The sequence below is a fragment of the Rana temporaria genome, chromosome 7, assembly GCF_905171775.1.
Source record: "Rana temporaria chromosome 7, aRanTem1.1, whole genome shotgun sequence".
Taxonomy (NCBI): domain Eukaryota; kingdom Metazoa; phylum Chordata; class Amphibia; order Anura; family Ranidae; genus Rana; species Rana temporaria.
The window spans coordinates 42632406-42648248 of NC_053495.1; the positions used below are offsets into that span (position 1 = coordinate 42632406).

The 15843-nt window shown below is 46.0% G+C and overlaps 1 protein-coding gene across 1 annotated transcript in view; it reads right to left on the reverse strand.

Moving 5' to 3' along the window:
- Positions 1-10166, reverse strand: part of CACNA1D (calcium voltage-gated channel subunit alpha1 D) — a 462312-nt gene extending 452146 nt beyond the window's left edge. Inside the window, exon 1 of the mRNA XM_040359270.1 lies at positions 10095-10166. Coding sequence (XP_040215204.1) covers positions 10095-10122 — 28 coding nt within the window. The 5' untranslated portion in view covers positions 10123-10166. The remainder of the gene's footprint in view (positions 1-10094) is intronic.
- Between the last annotated feature and the right edge of the window lie 5677 nt (positions 10167-15843).

The following is a 15843-nucleotide window of genomic DNA, read 5'->3' on the forward strand; positions in this document are numbered from 1 at the left end:
ATATTCGATTCTGATGCTGGGGATCTGGGTCACCTGCATGTTGGGGATGTTAGATTCCGATTTTGGGGATATGGGTCCCCTGTGTGTTTTGGGATGTCAGGTCCTGATGTTGTGGATATGGGTCTCCTGGAGAGTGGACATATTATGTCCTGATATTGGGATTATGGGTCCCCTGCATGTTGGGGATGTTAGATTCTGATAATAGGGATCTGGGTCCCCTCCATAAATTCACTGAAAAACATAATTCTCTCCACAAAAGTAACCAACAATTGTGAGATCATCAAAATGGTGCCGTTCTCATTAATACTTTGAAAAAGGTGCGCATCTATTTGATCTGTTGTTATTAAGTACCGTAAATAATCTGTCCATGTGTTGATGGACAAAACACTAAAAAGGTCCAAATTTTACACTTCCTCTGAATAATCACAGCATGGCTTTCTACAGGAACTCGCAACGTCACATTAAAAATGGTTGGATTTTTTTTCATACTGCACATGTGCAATTTTTATGTCTATAAGATCATCAATTCAATGTTCCCAATCAAATGCATACAACTTTATAAAGGACAGGCCTTTTATTAGTGATGCTGGTTACACAAAGGAATGAGAAGGTCGTAAATTTAAATTTTCACACACGTCTATAATGGACAGTTTTTCTTGAGCCTACTGATTGTAACTGCCGGTGATCTGACGATCTGGATCCGGCTATCAAGATGGTTCCTGTAAGGACTGCGCAGGCGCAATATTTGCCGACGGAAATCTCCGAACCTCGGCCGGCATCCAGGGCGACGTGGAATTTGAGGAAAGTGGCCAGTCGGCCTCACGTCCTCGCTTCGCTCGGACGGCTCGCTCCGCTCGGACGGCTCGCTCCGCTCGCATGGCCTCCTGGCTCTTTTTTTAACATCCTCCAATCCACAGGGATGTTAAGGAATGAGCCTGGATACCGGCCGAGGTTCGGAGATTTCCGTCAGCAAGGATTGCGCCTGGGCAGTCCTTACAGCAGTGGTTCTCAACCTGGGGGTCCAATGACGATTTGCCAGGGGTCCCCAAATCCTGGGCTGTTCCTGAATCCCGCATCACTCCCCCAGCCTTTTCATGCTCACCCATCAGGGCTGTCCCTGGAGCCTGTGGCTGCCCAGCTGGGCTGTTTCTGAAGCCCCCGGCCGCCCACTCAGCCGCTTCACAGCAGACCATTCAGCTCACAGCATAGGTGGGGGGGGCAGAGACTAGAGGTCAGCTGACTATTGAGGAATGTGAAGTGGGAGGGGTTGGAAGAGACCCTATCTCCTGATTTCGGCATAGGTGTCACTGCTACAAGACACCACAAAGTCAGAGACACAGTAAATAACACAACCTTTGATTAGAGTTGCCATTAAAAGTCCCCACTACAGTTCTCAGATGGGCAGCTAACCTTGATCAAGAGAACCTAAGTTGACTGATCAGAACTCCCCCCCAGCACTGCCACTCATCCCAACTCCCCAACCAAGGAGTAAGATGAGGAATAAATATAGAGAATACATGGAAGGGAGAGGAAAAGAGGGGTATGAACAAAGAAAAAGGGAGAGAAAGAATAAGAGAAAGAAAAAGAAAGATGGCTAAAGAGATGGGTGGGGAAAACAATTCAGATAGAGAGATAAAATGGAAAGAAAGGAGAACAAAGAGAAAGAGTGGCACATCCTAAAATGTACTATTAGGCCTCGTACACACGACCGAACATGTTTGCTGAAACTGGTCCGTGGACCAGTTTCCACGGACATGTTCGGTCGTCTGTACGGCCGACCGGACCGGATTCCCGGCTGAGCGGACAGGTTTCCTGCAGACAAATGTCTCTTAGCATGCTAAGAAACATGTCCGCTGGAAGCCTGTCCGTCGGACATGTTCGGTCGTCTGTATGACTCACCGGACATGTCCGCTCGGCCGAAAGCCCTCGCATGCGTCAAAGTGATTCGACGCATGCGTGGAAGCATTGACCTTCCAGGGTCGCGATCGTCGCGGCCACGTCACCGCGTATCCTGTCCGTGGGGAATTTGGTCTGATGGTGTGTACAGCCATCAGACCAAATGATCCCAGCGGACATGTCCGATAAAAAAGGTCCGCGGACCGTTTTCATCGGACAGGTCCCGTCGTGTGTACGAGGCCTAAGGGGTTTTAATACTGTACGAGTGGAAGGGACTCAGGGAGCGCTAAATATCAGTGGGTTAGGGGTGCAAATTACTTGTCTTTCCTTGGGTGCTGACAACCCACGCTACAATTTTTTTTTTTACTGTTAGGGGTCCCCACAACTTGGGAAACTTTATCAAGGGGTCACTGCATTAGAAAGGTTGAGAACCACTGCCTTACAGGAACCATCTCGATGGGGGAACCTTAACGACAAGTCACCGATATGACCACTCATTTTTATTGAGCGATCGTTTGTATAAATAATAGATCCTTCCTATAAAACTGCCATCTTATGCAGCTCCTATGAGCACTCTTCAAGGATTCTCTAAGAAAGTCCAAAAATGGCAAACAAAAGCGAGTGGGTTCAGTGACCTCTAGACCAGAGTGTCTGTATAATTATATTACAAGCACTTCCCCCCACTGTTTGAGAGTGATACAGACAGGTTGCATATCCTTTAATCCCATGGTACAAACAAAAGCTGCCCCCCCTCCCCCTCACGGTAGGGTTGCCACCTCATCCCTTTAAAAACCGAACACATATGAATTACACAGGTTCTGTGGCGGATGAAGGTGGTAATTAAACTCACTGGCTGACTTATCTGCATTAAATTCGCCTCAGAACCTGTGTAATTCATATGTGTTTAGGTTTAAAGGGATGAGGTGGCAACTTTACCTCACGGTAACCTGTACACGATATCAAACCAGCGAACGTGAACGTTACACGTTAAATCCATCACGCCTCTATTTCACATACCAAGGAACACTGACACATCACAGTAGAGATGTATGTGTAATTCATATGTGTTTAGGTTTAAAGGGATGAGGTGGCAACTTTACCTCACGGTAACCTATACACGATATCAAACCAGCGAACGTGAACGTTACACGTTAAATCCATCACGCCTCTATTTCACATACCAAGGAACACTGACACATCACAGTAGAGATGTAATATCCGCGACAGCAAAAAAAAATAAAAAGACAGAACAAAGCTAAACATTGTGTGCAAATTATAACTCTCCCTTCCAAAGAATAACGTTTCACAAAGCATAAGCCAAGCGGCGGAAACGCAAAGTCCTTCTAGCAATAACACATCTGTATATATGTTTCTTATGTATAGTGGATTATGTGTTCTCCATCATATTCCATTAACCCTTGCATCCAATCATTGGCCTTCTCCATGGACATAAAACAAACGCAGATATGTGGAGAAAGGAAACGGTGCTTTAGCATGCGAAATGGAACGCAATTAACATGATGAACTGGCAAGATAATCTACGGAACAATACAACGCACGACGGCTTGGCTGGGGGGTTAATTCCTTTCTAGAAATCAGAGAATGATCACGTGTGGATCTGTATCGCAGTGTTAACGTAGTTCTGGAAATAAATCAAATGCAATTACGGATTGGCTGTGCTAGGTGAATGGATTATAATAGGACGGGCAGATCAGATTGGGGGTCCGGCGAGAAAATAAACACAGCACAGATATGTAGACTGTATATATAAACTCTACATATGGTGGAGGGAGGGATCATTTTATATGGACGTCAACAATGGGGTCCATCAGGGCAATACCCATCTTGTAGTTGAGAATGAAATCAGTTGGTAGTTTAGACTGATGCCGCGTACACACGACCGTTTTTCGGATTCTAAAAAATTACGTTTTTTTTTTTTATGTCATTGTGTGTGGGCTTCAGAGCATTTTTCACGATCTAAAAAATGACCATTAAAAATTTCGAACATGCTCGATTTTTTCACTACGTTTTTAACGTTGTCATTGTAAAAAATGGTCGTGTGTGGGCTTTAACGACGTGAAAAAAACGTGCATGCTCAGAAGCAAGTTATGAGACGGGAGCGCTCGTTCTGGTAAAACTACTGTTCATAATGGAGCAAGCACATTCATCACGCAGTAACAGACTGAAAAGCGCAAATCGTCTTTTACTAACACAAAATCAGCTAAAGCAGCCCAAAGGGTGGCGCCATCCGCATGAAACTTCCCCTTTATAGTGCCGTCGTACGTGTTGTACGTCACCACGCTTTGCTAGAGCATTTTTTTTTCACACGATCGTGTGTAGGCAAGGACGTTTTAACGACGTTGTTTTTTCTAGACCGTTAAAAACGTAATTTTTTAGAACCCGAAAAACGGTCGTGTGTACGCGGCATGAAGGTCAGGATGGGAGTCAATCGCTGTCATTAAAATTGATTAGAGTAGGTTTCACTTCTACAGAAAGTGGAATCTTCTTACAATCCACAGTATGGATGGGTGAATGAATAAGTGTCTGGTAGTGCAGTATACGGATGCTACAAGGTTCGCTACTGGATGAAAACAGGAAAGTTAGGGCCCTTTCACACTGGGGCGGGAGGTGCGTCGGCAGATAAGCGCCGTTCGTTTTAGTGGCGCTTAACCGCCAATTTCGCGTTATAGCCACTGATTTTATTTGGGCAGGAGCGGTATACACACCGCTCCTTCACCGCTCCAAAGATGCGGCTAGCAGGACTTTTTTTACCGTCCTGCTAGCGCACCGCTCCAGTGTGAAAGCCCTCGGGGCTTTTACACTGGAGACACAGTTAGGGTCGGTTTTCAGGCGCTATTTTTAGCGCAATAGCGCCTACCTGTGAAAAGGGTTTTATGGACCAAGGTAGAGTAATAGAAGTAGTTGGACGATGAAGTGTGATACTGGAATGGGGTTAGGATCCAGACTAATGCCGCGTACACACGATACACCGCCGAGAAACCCGACGGGAAAACCGAGGACCGGCTTGGTCCTTTTTCCCTGTGTACACACGGCCGGATTTCCCGACAGGTTTTCTCTTGGTCGAGAAAACCAGCCGTGTGTAGGCTCCCTAGCAGTGTTTCCCTATGGGAAAACTGCAGAGAAAAAAAACGCAGCGGTTCGCGACAAGAAAATTTAGAACATGTTCTAAAATGTTCCCGTTGTGATTCTCGTCGGTTTTCTCGTCGGGGAAAACTGCTGGAGAGCCTACACACGCCCGGTCTTCTCGTCCAAGAGAAAACATGACAGTTTTCCCCCGACGAGAAAACTGATTGTGTGTACGCAGCATTAGGACCGAAACAACAAATCGATTAATCGACAACTAATCGATTATGAAATTAATCGATTACCATTTTCATAATCGATTAATCGGCCAGTAACATAATGGGGTTAAAAAAAAAAAATTAGCCCCTTAGACCCGGTTCACACTGGGGCCACTCGTCAGGCGACACAGCCGCCTGACAAGTCGCGTCCCATTGTAGTCAATAGAACCATTCTAATAGGAGCGACGCAAGTCGCTCCGACTTAGAAAAAGGTTCTTGTACGACTTCGGGGGCGACTCGGGGTGATTTGCATTGACTTCTATACAGAAGTCATTTTGCAAGTCGCCTTAGAAGTCGTCTTCAGGTCGCCTGGCCGAGTCGCCCCCAAAGTCGTGACGCCCCAGTGTGAACTGGCTCTTATAGTACAAAAAGAGCAAATTGCTACTGTAAATATTACTTTCACTGTCCCACAGTAAAAAAATAACCCCTTACAGTAGTGATTATTTGCTCTTTTTGTACTAATTTTAGTTTCTTTAACATTATGTTACTAAACATCTCAGGCCATGGTCACACCTATGTGGGGGCTTTTTTTGGTGCTTTTTGTAGAAACAAACTACAGTTCATTTACATGTTTCCTATGGGACACGTTCACATCCATGATTTTTTTTCAGCTGCTGCGTATTTGGAAAGGGTAAGGACTTTTTCTTTTTTTTTTTTTTAACACAAAACAGTGCTATTTTGTTTTTTTGCTTCAATATACTTCAATGGAGAAGCTGCAGAAAAGCATGTAGTGCGTTCTTGCGGCAATTTGTGTTTTTTTTTTTAAATCTGCCCAACAACAAATTGGCCAAAATGTAAAAATGCAAAAATGTATTTTCTTTAAGGTTATTAACCGATTAATCAAAACAATAATCGGCCAACTAATCTATTATGAAAATAATCGTTAGTTGCAGCCCTAGATACAGTACAGAAACTATTTCAGAAGAAATTTGGAACCCATTTTCAGGATCACACTCAATCATTGGTTTAATCTTTCATTAGGAAAATCTTAGAAAGGCATGAGTTAAATATAATAGCCATTGCTCCCCAGACATCTGAATGTTAGGAGTTCCTAGATAGATATATACGGTAGATAGATAGATAGATAGATAGATAGATAGATAGATAGATACATACAGTACATACAGTAGATAGATAGAGTAGATAGATAGATACAGTAGATAGATAGATACAGTTAGAAAGATAGATAGATAGATAGATAGATAGATAGATAGATAGATAGATAGATAGATAGATAGATAGATAGATAGATACGGGAGATACGGGAGATACAGTAGATAGATAGATAGATAGATACATACATACAGTACATACAGTAGATAGATAGAGTAGATAGATAGATACAGTAGATAGATAGATACAGTTAGAAAGATAGATAGATAGATAGATAGATAGATAGATAGATAGATAGATAGATAGATAGATAGATAGTCAAGTGTGACCACCATGCCCTGGAATGATGTGCGTGTCTTTCTCTAATTAATCTTTGTAATGCCAGCATGTCAATATACAAAACACAGGGTACATCTAAACACAGGGTACATCTAAACACAGGGTATATCTAAACACAGGGTGCATCTAAACACAGGGTGCATCTAAACACAGGGTGCATCTAAACACAGGGTGCATCTAAACACAGGGTACATCTAAACACAGGGTACATCTAAACACAGGGTACATCTAAACACAGGGTATATCTAAACACAGGGTGCATCTAAACACAGGGTGCATCTAAACACAGGGTATATCTAAACACAGGGTACATCTAAACACAGGGTACATCTAAACACAGGGTACATCTAAACACAGGGTACATCTGCATGGATTGTAGTGCCATCTGGACACGTTGCTGATGTTTTTATATCAGGCATGTGGTCAAATGAAGGTAGCAGCACATGGTGACTACTCTTGCCACAAACATCTACGTGTATCTTTGGGTTCCAGAAATAGAATATGTGCATAGTGTTACTGGAAAGGTTATCTGACTGTGTGTGTGTGCAAAGATCAGATCATGGATGATCGATTTATTTTCAGATCACAGGGTTAAGAGATGTCTACCTACAATATCTAGCTGAAATGTGGATGTGCGGGGAGGTTGAGACGACTCGGTAGAGCTTAATAGCTGTTTATGTGTAAAGCTGACAGTAGAAAAGATCAGCTGATGTGAAGATAAGTCGGACCCTGTCTTCTATCATATCACCATGTATGAGTATCCCAAGTGCAGTGAAGAAGATATAATGCTGGAGGATGTTGATTTAGAATGGAGATTTGGAGGGTTGAGGGTCCATTTGTGGCATAGCTGATGAGGCATCTGTATACATTGATCCCAGATACGCAGTAAGATGGGGTCCTCAGATTCTGATACTGGGGATACATGGAGGATCTCAGGTCCTGATGTTGGGGATTAAAGGGCCTGGATATTGGGGTTTTCAGGTACTGAATGCTGGGGAACTTGGAGTTTGATTATTAGGATCACAGATCGAAAATACTGAAGATCTTAGGATCTAATATTGGGATTCTAAGGTTCTGAAAGTTGGATCCTGATTTTTCGGCATTGGGATTTCTGGATTCTGAGGATGTCAGGTCATGATATTAGGGTTGTAAGGACCTGATAATGGTGTTCTCAAAGTATGATGCTGGGAACTTGGTACTCTGGATGTTGGGAATGCTAGATCCTGTTATTGGGGCTCTGGGTCCCCAGGATGTTTGGGATGCTAGGTTCCCGATATTGGGAATCTGAGTTTCCTGGATGTCGGGGATGCTAGGTTCCTGATATTGGGGATATAGGTCCCCTGGATGTTGAAGATGCTAGTTTCCTGATATTGGAAACCTGAGTTCCCTGGATTTTGGAGATGCTAGGTACTTGATATTGGGAATCTGGGTCTCCTGAATATTTGGGATGCTAGGTTCCTAATACTGGGGATCTGAGTTCCCTGAATGTTAAGGATGCTAGGTCCTGATATTGGGAATATGGGTCCCCTGGATATTTGGGATCTGGGTCTCCTGAATATTGGGGATGCTAGGTCCTGATATTGGGAATATGGGTCCCCTGGATGTTGGGAATGCTGGGTTTCTGGATATTTGGGATCTGGGTCCCCTGGATGTTGGGGATGCTAGGTTCCTAAAAATTGGGTTCTGGGTCCCATGGATGTTGTAGATGTCAGATTCTGATGTTGGGGATGCTAGGTCCTGTGCATTTGGGAATTTGAGTCTCCTGTATGTTGCGGATGATAGATCTAATGCTGGGAATCTTGGTTTCCTGAATGTTTGGGATGCCATGTTGGGGATGATAGATTCTAATGTTGGGGATGACAGGTGCCAATGTTGGAGATCTGGGTCCCCTGTATGTGGGAATGTCAGATTCTGATGCTGGACCTGATAAGTTTTCTATGTTGGGAATGCCAGGTCCTATATGTTAGGTATGAGTCCTATATGTTGGGGCTCTGAGTCCCCTGGATGTAGGGGATGCTATGTGTTAGATATTGGGGATGCCAGGTCCTGTATGTTGGGTATGATAAGTCCTGTAGGTTGGGTATGATAGATAAGTCCTGTATTTTAGGGCTCTGGGTCCCCTGGATACTGGAGTGGCTATGTCCTGGATGTTGGAGATGCTATGTCCTGGTGCTGGGGCTTTGGGTCTCCTGGATGTCGGGAATTCTATGTCCTCTATGTTAGGATGGTGGGTCCTGAAGCTGGGGGTCCTCTATGTTGGGGGTGTTGGGTCCTGATGCTGGGGTTCTGGGTCCCCGGGTTGTCATGTTGTGATGTTGGGGCTCTGGGGCTCCTCTATGTTGGGGGTGTTGGGTCCTGATGCTGGGGTTCTGGGTCCCCGAGCTGTCATGTTGTGATGTTGGGGCTCTGGGGCTCCTCTATGTTGGGGGTGTTGGGTCCTGATGCTGGGGTTCTGGGTCCCCGGGTTGTCATGTTGTGATGTTGGGGCTCTGGGTCCCCAGGATACTGGAGTGGCTATGTCCTGGATGTTGGGGATGCTATGTCCTGGTGCTGGGGCTTTGGGTCTCCTGGATGTCGGGAATTCTATGTCCTCTATGTTAGGGATGGTGGGTCCTGAAGCTGGGGCTCCTCTATGTTGGAGATGATGGGTCCTGATGCTGGGGTTCTGGGTCCCCGGGTTGTGATGTTGGGGCTCTGGGGCTCCTCTATGTTGGGGGTGTTGGGTCCTGATGCTGGGGTTCTGGTTGTCATGTTGTGATGTTGGGGCTCTGGGTCTTCTCTATGATGGGTCCTGATGCTGGGGTTCTGGGTCCCCAAGCTGTCATGTTGTGATGTTGGGGCTCTGGGTCTCCTCTATGTTGGAGATGATGGGTCCTGATGCTGGGTCCCCGAGCTGTCATGTTGTGATGTTGGGGCTCTGGGTCTCCTCTATGTTGGGGGTGTTGGGTCCTGATGCTCGGGTTCTGGGTCCCCGGGTTGTCATGTTGTGATGTTGGGGCTCTGGGTCTCCTCTATGTTGGGGGTGTTGGGTCCTGATGCTGGGGCTCCTCTATGTTGGAGATGATGGGTCCTGATGCTGGGGTTCTGGGTCCCCGGGTTGTGATGTTGGGGCTCTGGGGCTCCTCTATGTTGGAGATGATGGGTCCTGATGTTGGGGTTCTGGGTCCCCGGGTTGTGATGTTGGGGCTCTGGGGCTCCTCTATGTTGGAGATGATGGGTCCTGATGTTGGGGCTCTGGGTCTCCTCTATGATGGGTCCTGATGCTGGGTCCCCGAGCTGTCATGTAGTGATGCTGGGGTTGTCAGCCCGGATGATGCCGATGTCACCATTGATGTCAGGGTGTCACACAGAGGACGGTTGTGGTCACACATCAGCGTGTCTTACCTCCGGCCAGCTCCCCCGGCTCGTCCATCCTTGCCCCCTCCAGAGAAAGCCGAGATCCCTGCACCGATCCGAGCGCTCTCTCCCGTCCGGCCCCCCTACCCGCCCCCCATGTCACTGAGGCACCGGGCGATCCCTGGCAGCTCCGGCCGGCATCTCCTTCACATCCGGGCGACCGCGGTTCTCATGGCAACCGCTCCAGTCTCCTGTCACTGCGCACTGGAGGAGAAGGGGTTAACCTGCCCGGGGGGGCGGGGCTGGGATTAACTCCCGCTGGAGTGGAGAGGGTTTAGGAATGGAAGTGACGCCACTGGCTAAGGAGAAGGTGGGCGGGGATTTGGGGGAGAGCTGGGCGGCGTATGGGAGAGCAGAACACGCTTGCTGGGAGGAGCCGAGGACTCTTCATTGACGGCCCCGGGCGCCGTGTCCGCTGTCATCGGAGGGCAGTGATGTGCGATGTGACAGTGCGGGGCCGTCGTGTGTTGTAGGATGTGCGGTGTACACGGTGCTGGGAGGAGATCGCCATGAATATCATGCTAGAGATGTATTTCAGTGTCCGTCCATTGGACAGGATGACATTCCCGGTGGTAGCACATCACTGCATAACATGAACGAAGTCTGGAGCAGCTGTGCACTGTAACCAATCGACTTCTAGCTTTCACTTGTTCAGTTAAGCTTTGAAAATAAATGCTAGAAGCTGACTGGTTGCTTCCCACAGCTGTTCCAGATTCTGGCTGCACCAGTCTAATGGCCCATACACACGATCTGAAAATCGGACGACAGATCTTCCGCCTTTTTTTGCTTAATAGTCGCAAGTAGAAACTGAATAGGTTACTAAAGTCACGAAAATTCTCGTACGACAGAAAAAAAATCGGAAGTGATGTCATGTGTTGTAATCAGTTTTGCCAACCTATCAGATTGAAATTTACTGGCACGACACCCGAAATTTACTGGCGCAGCCAAGTTTTTATTGGCATTTCACAAAAGTTACTGAATTACATTTTTAGGTGCAAATTTCAGTATTTAATGTGATTTAATGTAGATATTAAGGTCAAAAAACATATTTTTGTTATTTTCGATATAATAAGGGCAAATTATTTAGTCAAATCCCCCTCTGCCACCAACTCTCCCTGCCTTCACCCCCCTCTGCTGTGCCACAATCTCCCCCTGCCTCCAATCTCCCGCAGGACCCCTGCCTCCATCGTCCCCTGCCTCCAATCCCCACCCTCTGCAGTGCCACCGCAGCCTCCATCACCCCCTGCCTCCAATCCCCACCCTCTGCGATGCCACCATCCCCCTCTGCGGTGCCACCAACACCCCCTGCCTCCATCCCCCTCTGCAGTGCCACCGCAGCCTCCATCACCCCCTGCCTCCAATCACCCCCTGCTTCCATCGTCCCCTGCCTCCATCCCCCTCTGCGGTGCCACCAACACCCCCTGACTCCAATCACCCCCTGCCACTAACACCCTCTGCCTCCATCCCCCTCTGCAGTGCCACCGCAGCCACCATCACCCCCTGCCTCCAATCTCCATACGCAGTTCCAAGCCGAACCAATCTCTGCTATTTTTACTGGCACATTTCCGCAACCACTGGCATTTACGAACGAGGGGAAAAAGTGCCCGTTTTTATGAACTGTCCGTAAAAATACGGACGGTTGGCAACACTGGTTGTAATGTATTTGTATTGTATTTTCAGACGACAACTATACTGACTAAACTAAAATCGTACGTTCTGGTATCATACGAGGAAAATTTCCATGCTTGTCTGTACCTGATGCTTATACAGTTGGGGGGGGATCTGGGTCCCCCCTTCCAGATTCTAATAAGCCCCCCGCCTACAGACCCCGACAACCAATGGCCAGGGTTGTCGGGAAGAGGCTCTTGTCCCCATCAACATGGGGACAAAGTGCTTTGGGGGGGGGACCCCAAAGAACCCTCTACATGTTGAGGGCATGTGGCCTGGTATGGTTCAGGGGGGGGGGGGCGCTTGCTTGTCCACCCCATCCTGATCTCCAGGTTACATGCTCAGATAAGGGTCTGGTATTGATTTTTTTTAAATTCCCCCTATTTTAAGTTCCCCTTAACCGCTTACAACATTTTACATCGACAGAATGGCATGGCTGGGTAAATGGGCGTACAGGTACGTCCCCTTTAATTTGCCGCCATGTGGTTGTGCGTGCGCCGCGAGCTCCGTGACCGTGGGACCCGTGGACTCGATGTCCGCCGGTGTCCTACGATCGGGTTACAGAGCTGAAGAACGGGGAGATGTTAGTGTAAACACAACATCTCCCCGTTCTTCCTACTGACATGTCACTGATCGTCTGTTCTCTGTCATCGGGAACAGCGATCAGTGACGTGTCACTCGTAGCCACACCCCCTAACAGTTAGAATCACTCCCTAGGACACACTTAACCCCTTCAGCACCCCCTACAAGTTAATGGAAAGTAGCAAAGGACGGATGGACGGCCGCACACCAAAGAACTCTTGAGTTGTCTTTATTAAAGGAACATGAGCAAACACCGCAAATACACAGCAGAAATCAAAAACAGCCGACGCGTTTCACACTTAGTTAGTGCTTATTCATGGCCCCTACAAGTTAACCCCTTCACTGCCAGTGTCATTTTTACAGTAATCAGTGCATTTTTACAGCACTGATCGCTGTAAAAATGACAATGGTCCCAAAATGGTGTCAAAAGTGTCCGATGTGTCCACCATGTCGCAGTGACTGTAAAAATCGCTGATCGCCGCCATTACTAGTAAAAAAATATTAATAAAAATGCCATAAAACTATCCAATATTTTGTAGACGCTATACATTTTGCACAAACCAATCAATAAACGCTGATTGCGATTTTACCAAAAATATGTAAAAGAATACGTATCGGAAAACTGAGGAAAAAATATATTTTTTTTATACATTTTTTGGGGATATTTATTATAGCAAAAAGTAAAAAAGAAATTGTCGCTCTATTTTTGTCTATAGCGCAAAAACGAAAAACCGCAGAGGTGATCAAATACCACCAAAAGAAAGCTCTATTTGTGGGGGGAAAAAAAATGGCAACTTTGTTTGGGAGCCACATCGCACGACCGCGCAATTGTCAGTTAAAGTGCCGCAGTGCCGAATCGCAAAAAGTGGCCCGGTCATTGACCAGCAAAAATGGTCCAGGGCTGAAGTGGTTAAAGAAATATAAAATTTGTATTGTTTCACTTTACACATTTTTAAAATCACTGCTCCTGAAAAAACGTTTTTTTGCATTGATGCGTGTCCCCTGGGGCAGGACCCGGGTCCTCAGACACTTTCTATGGCAATACCTTGCATATATGTGTTTAAAATGAGCACTTTAGATTGTTCATGTTCGTGTCCCATAGACTTTAATTGGGTTTACATGTTCGCTAGAACTTTTTGCCTGTTTGCGTGTTCTAGTGCGAACCGAGTCGGGGGTTGTTTGGCCCATCCCTAATGTCCAGGTATTAAGGGATGAAGGGCCATGTGACAGCACCAGTACTTGCCCAGTGGTCCAGTACTGTCACACGGGGGGGGGGGGGGGTTGGGAAGAGGCCTCTACTTAAAGGGGTTGTAAAGTTAGTTTTTTTTTTTTTCTAAATTGGTTCCTTTAAGCTAGTGCATTGTTGGTTTACTTACCTTTTCCTTCGATTTCCCTTCTAAGGGCCAGATCCACAAAGGAGTTACGCTGGCGTATCTATTGATACGCCGCGTAACTTCTAGTTTGCTCCGGCGTATCTTTGTTTTGTATCCACAAAACAAGATACGCCTGAAGCTGGGCTAGATCCGACTGGCGTACGTACGACTTGGTGCATGTTTACGCTGGCCGCTAGGTGGCGTTTCCGTCGATTTCCGCGTCAAGTATTCAAATTAGCTAGATACGGCGATCCACGAATGTACGTCCGGCCGGCGCATTTTTTTATGTCATTTCCGTAAGGCTTTTTTCGGCGTATAGTTACCCCTGCTATATGAGGCGTATCCTATGTTAAGTATGGACATCGTTTCCCGCGGCGAATTTTGAAAATTTTGCGTCGTTTGCGTAAGTCGTTCGCGAATAGGGCTTTGCGTAGAATGACGTTCACGTCGTAAGCATTGGCTTGTTGCGGGTTAATTTTGAGCATGCGCACTGGGATACCCCCACGGACGGCGCATGTGCCGTTAAAAAAAACATCATTAACGTTGGGTCAAGTAAAATTAACATAAAACACGCCCACATCTTTAACATTTGAATTCTGCGCCCTTACGCCGGCAGATTTACGCTACGCCGCCGTAACTTTAGAGGCAAGTGCTTTGTGAATACAGCACTTGCCTCTTAAAGTTGCGGCGGCGTAGCGTTAATACGATACGCTACGCCGGACTAAAATTACGATCCGCTACGTGGATCTGGCCCTAAATGTTTTTTTCTTTGTTTTCTGAATTTCTCACTTCCTGTTCCTCCTCAGTAAGCTGTTCAGTAAGCTGTTCTGGCTGACTAACCACCACTCAGGTGATGGGGGCAAGTTTACTGAGGAGGAACAGGAAGTGAGAAATTCAGACAAAGAAAAAAAAACATTTAGAAGGGAAATGGAAGGAAAAGGTAAGTGAACCAACAATGCACTAGCTTAAAGGAACCTATTTAGAAAATAAAAAATGAACCTTTACAACCCCTTTTTTAATGTAAATGCCAACTAGAACATCTTGTGAGTTACATAAGGCTCTTTCTTTGCTCCTAGTGGCAAAATGAGGCGCCAGGGAAGAAAGGGAACAGTAATATGTGCAGCTGGGAGGGGGATTGCAGTAACTCCACATCACTTTATTTGCACACTCTAAAAACAGTGTCATTCACACCACCTTCCCACTCTCCTTCATTATTTATACATACAGAATAGTTCTGCTGCAGCAATGGTGAATCTAAGTGCGTGTCGCACATGTATTTCACACTGCTAAATGCCCCATTCAATAAATAGAATATTAAATAAAAGCAGATCAAAATTATATTTAGTGAGAAAAACAAGAAAATTTTGGGATTTTGTTCACTCGCTTGGCTTCACAGCCCCCTTTCCTGTCACATATTATAAAAATGTGCTCCGAAGAGCGGGGGATGTGGAGAAGGACCAGATATCAGACTGGTATAAGCAGACATGAGGGGAAATTATGTCTCCTGTGCTTTTATTGGAAGGGATAGGGATAGGGTTGCCACCTTTTCTTCAAGACAAATCCGAACACTTTAGCGGCGAGCAGTAACTTTTTTTTTGTAGGATACAAAACAAATGAAAAACAAAATGCAGTACAAATAGTCCCATTGCTGATATTTTCCTTCACTTCCTGTCCCATAGCCAAACAGGAAGTGAGAGGAAATCCCTGCAAATTTAGGGAATTCCCTGGGGAATCACCAGAACTAATGGCCTCATTGGAAGATTTATTTTCTGGGGACAACCCAAAATTTAAGATTTCTTTTTCTTTCACTTTCAATGACAATTGTAAATAGGACAAATAGAGCGGGTGAATCTCCTTAACTTGGGGAACAGACAGCAATAAAAACCTGATAGACACTCTAATCCCTCGCCACTCTATCCAAAACTAAAAAAAAAGTTTTGTCTTTAGTTATACTTTAAGATCTAATGGCACTACTGAACACCTGCAAAGGGGCTGTGTGTTTTTGTGCATTGCAGGAATGCACACAATTTTGCGCACATTCCTGCAACACAAAAATGTCCACCTAGGGCAGTGGTAATGAATTCAAATTTAAGGAGGTCCAAACTGCGCTCTAA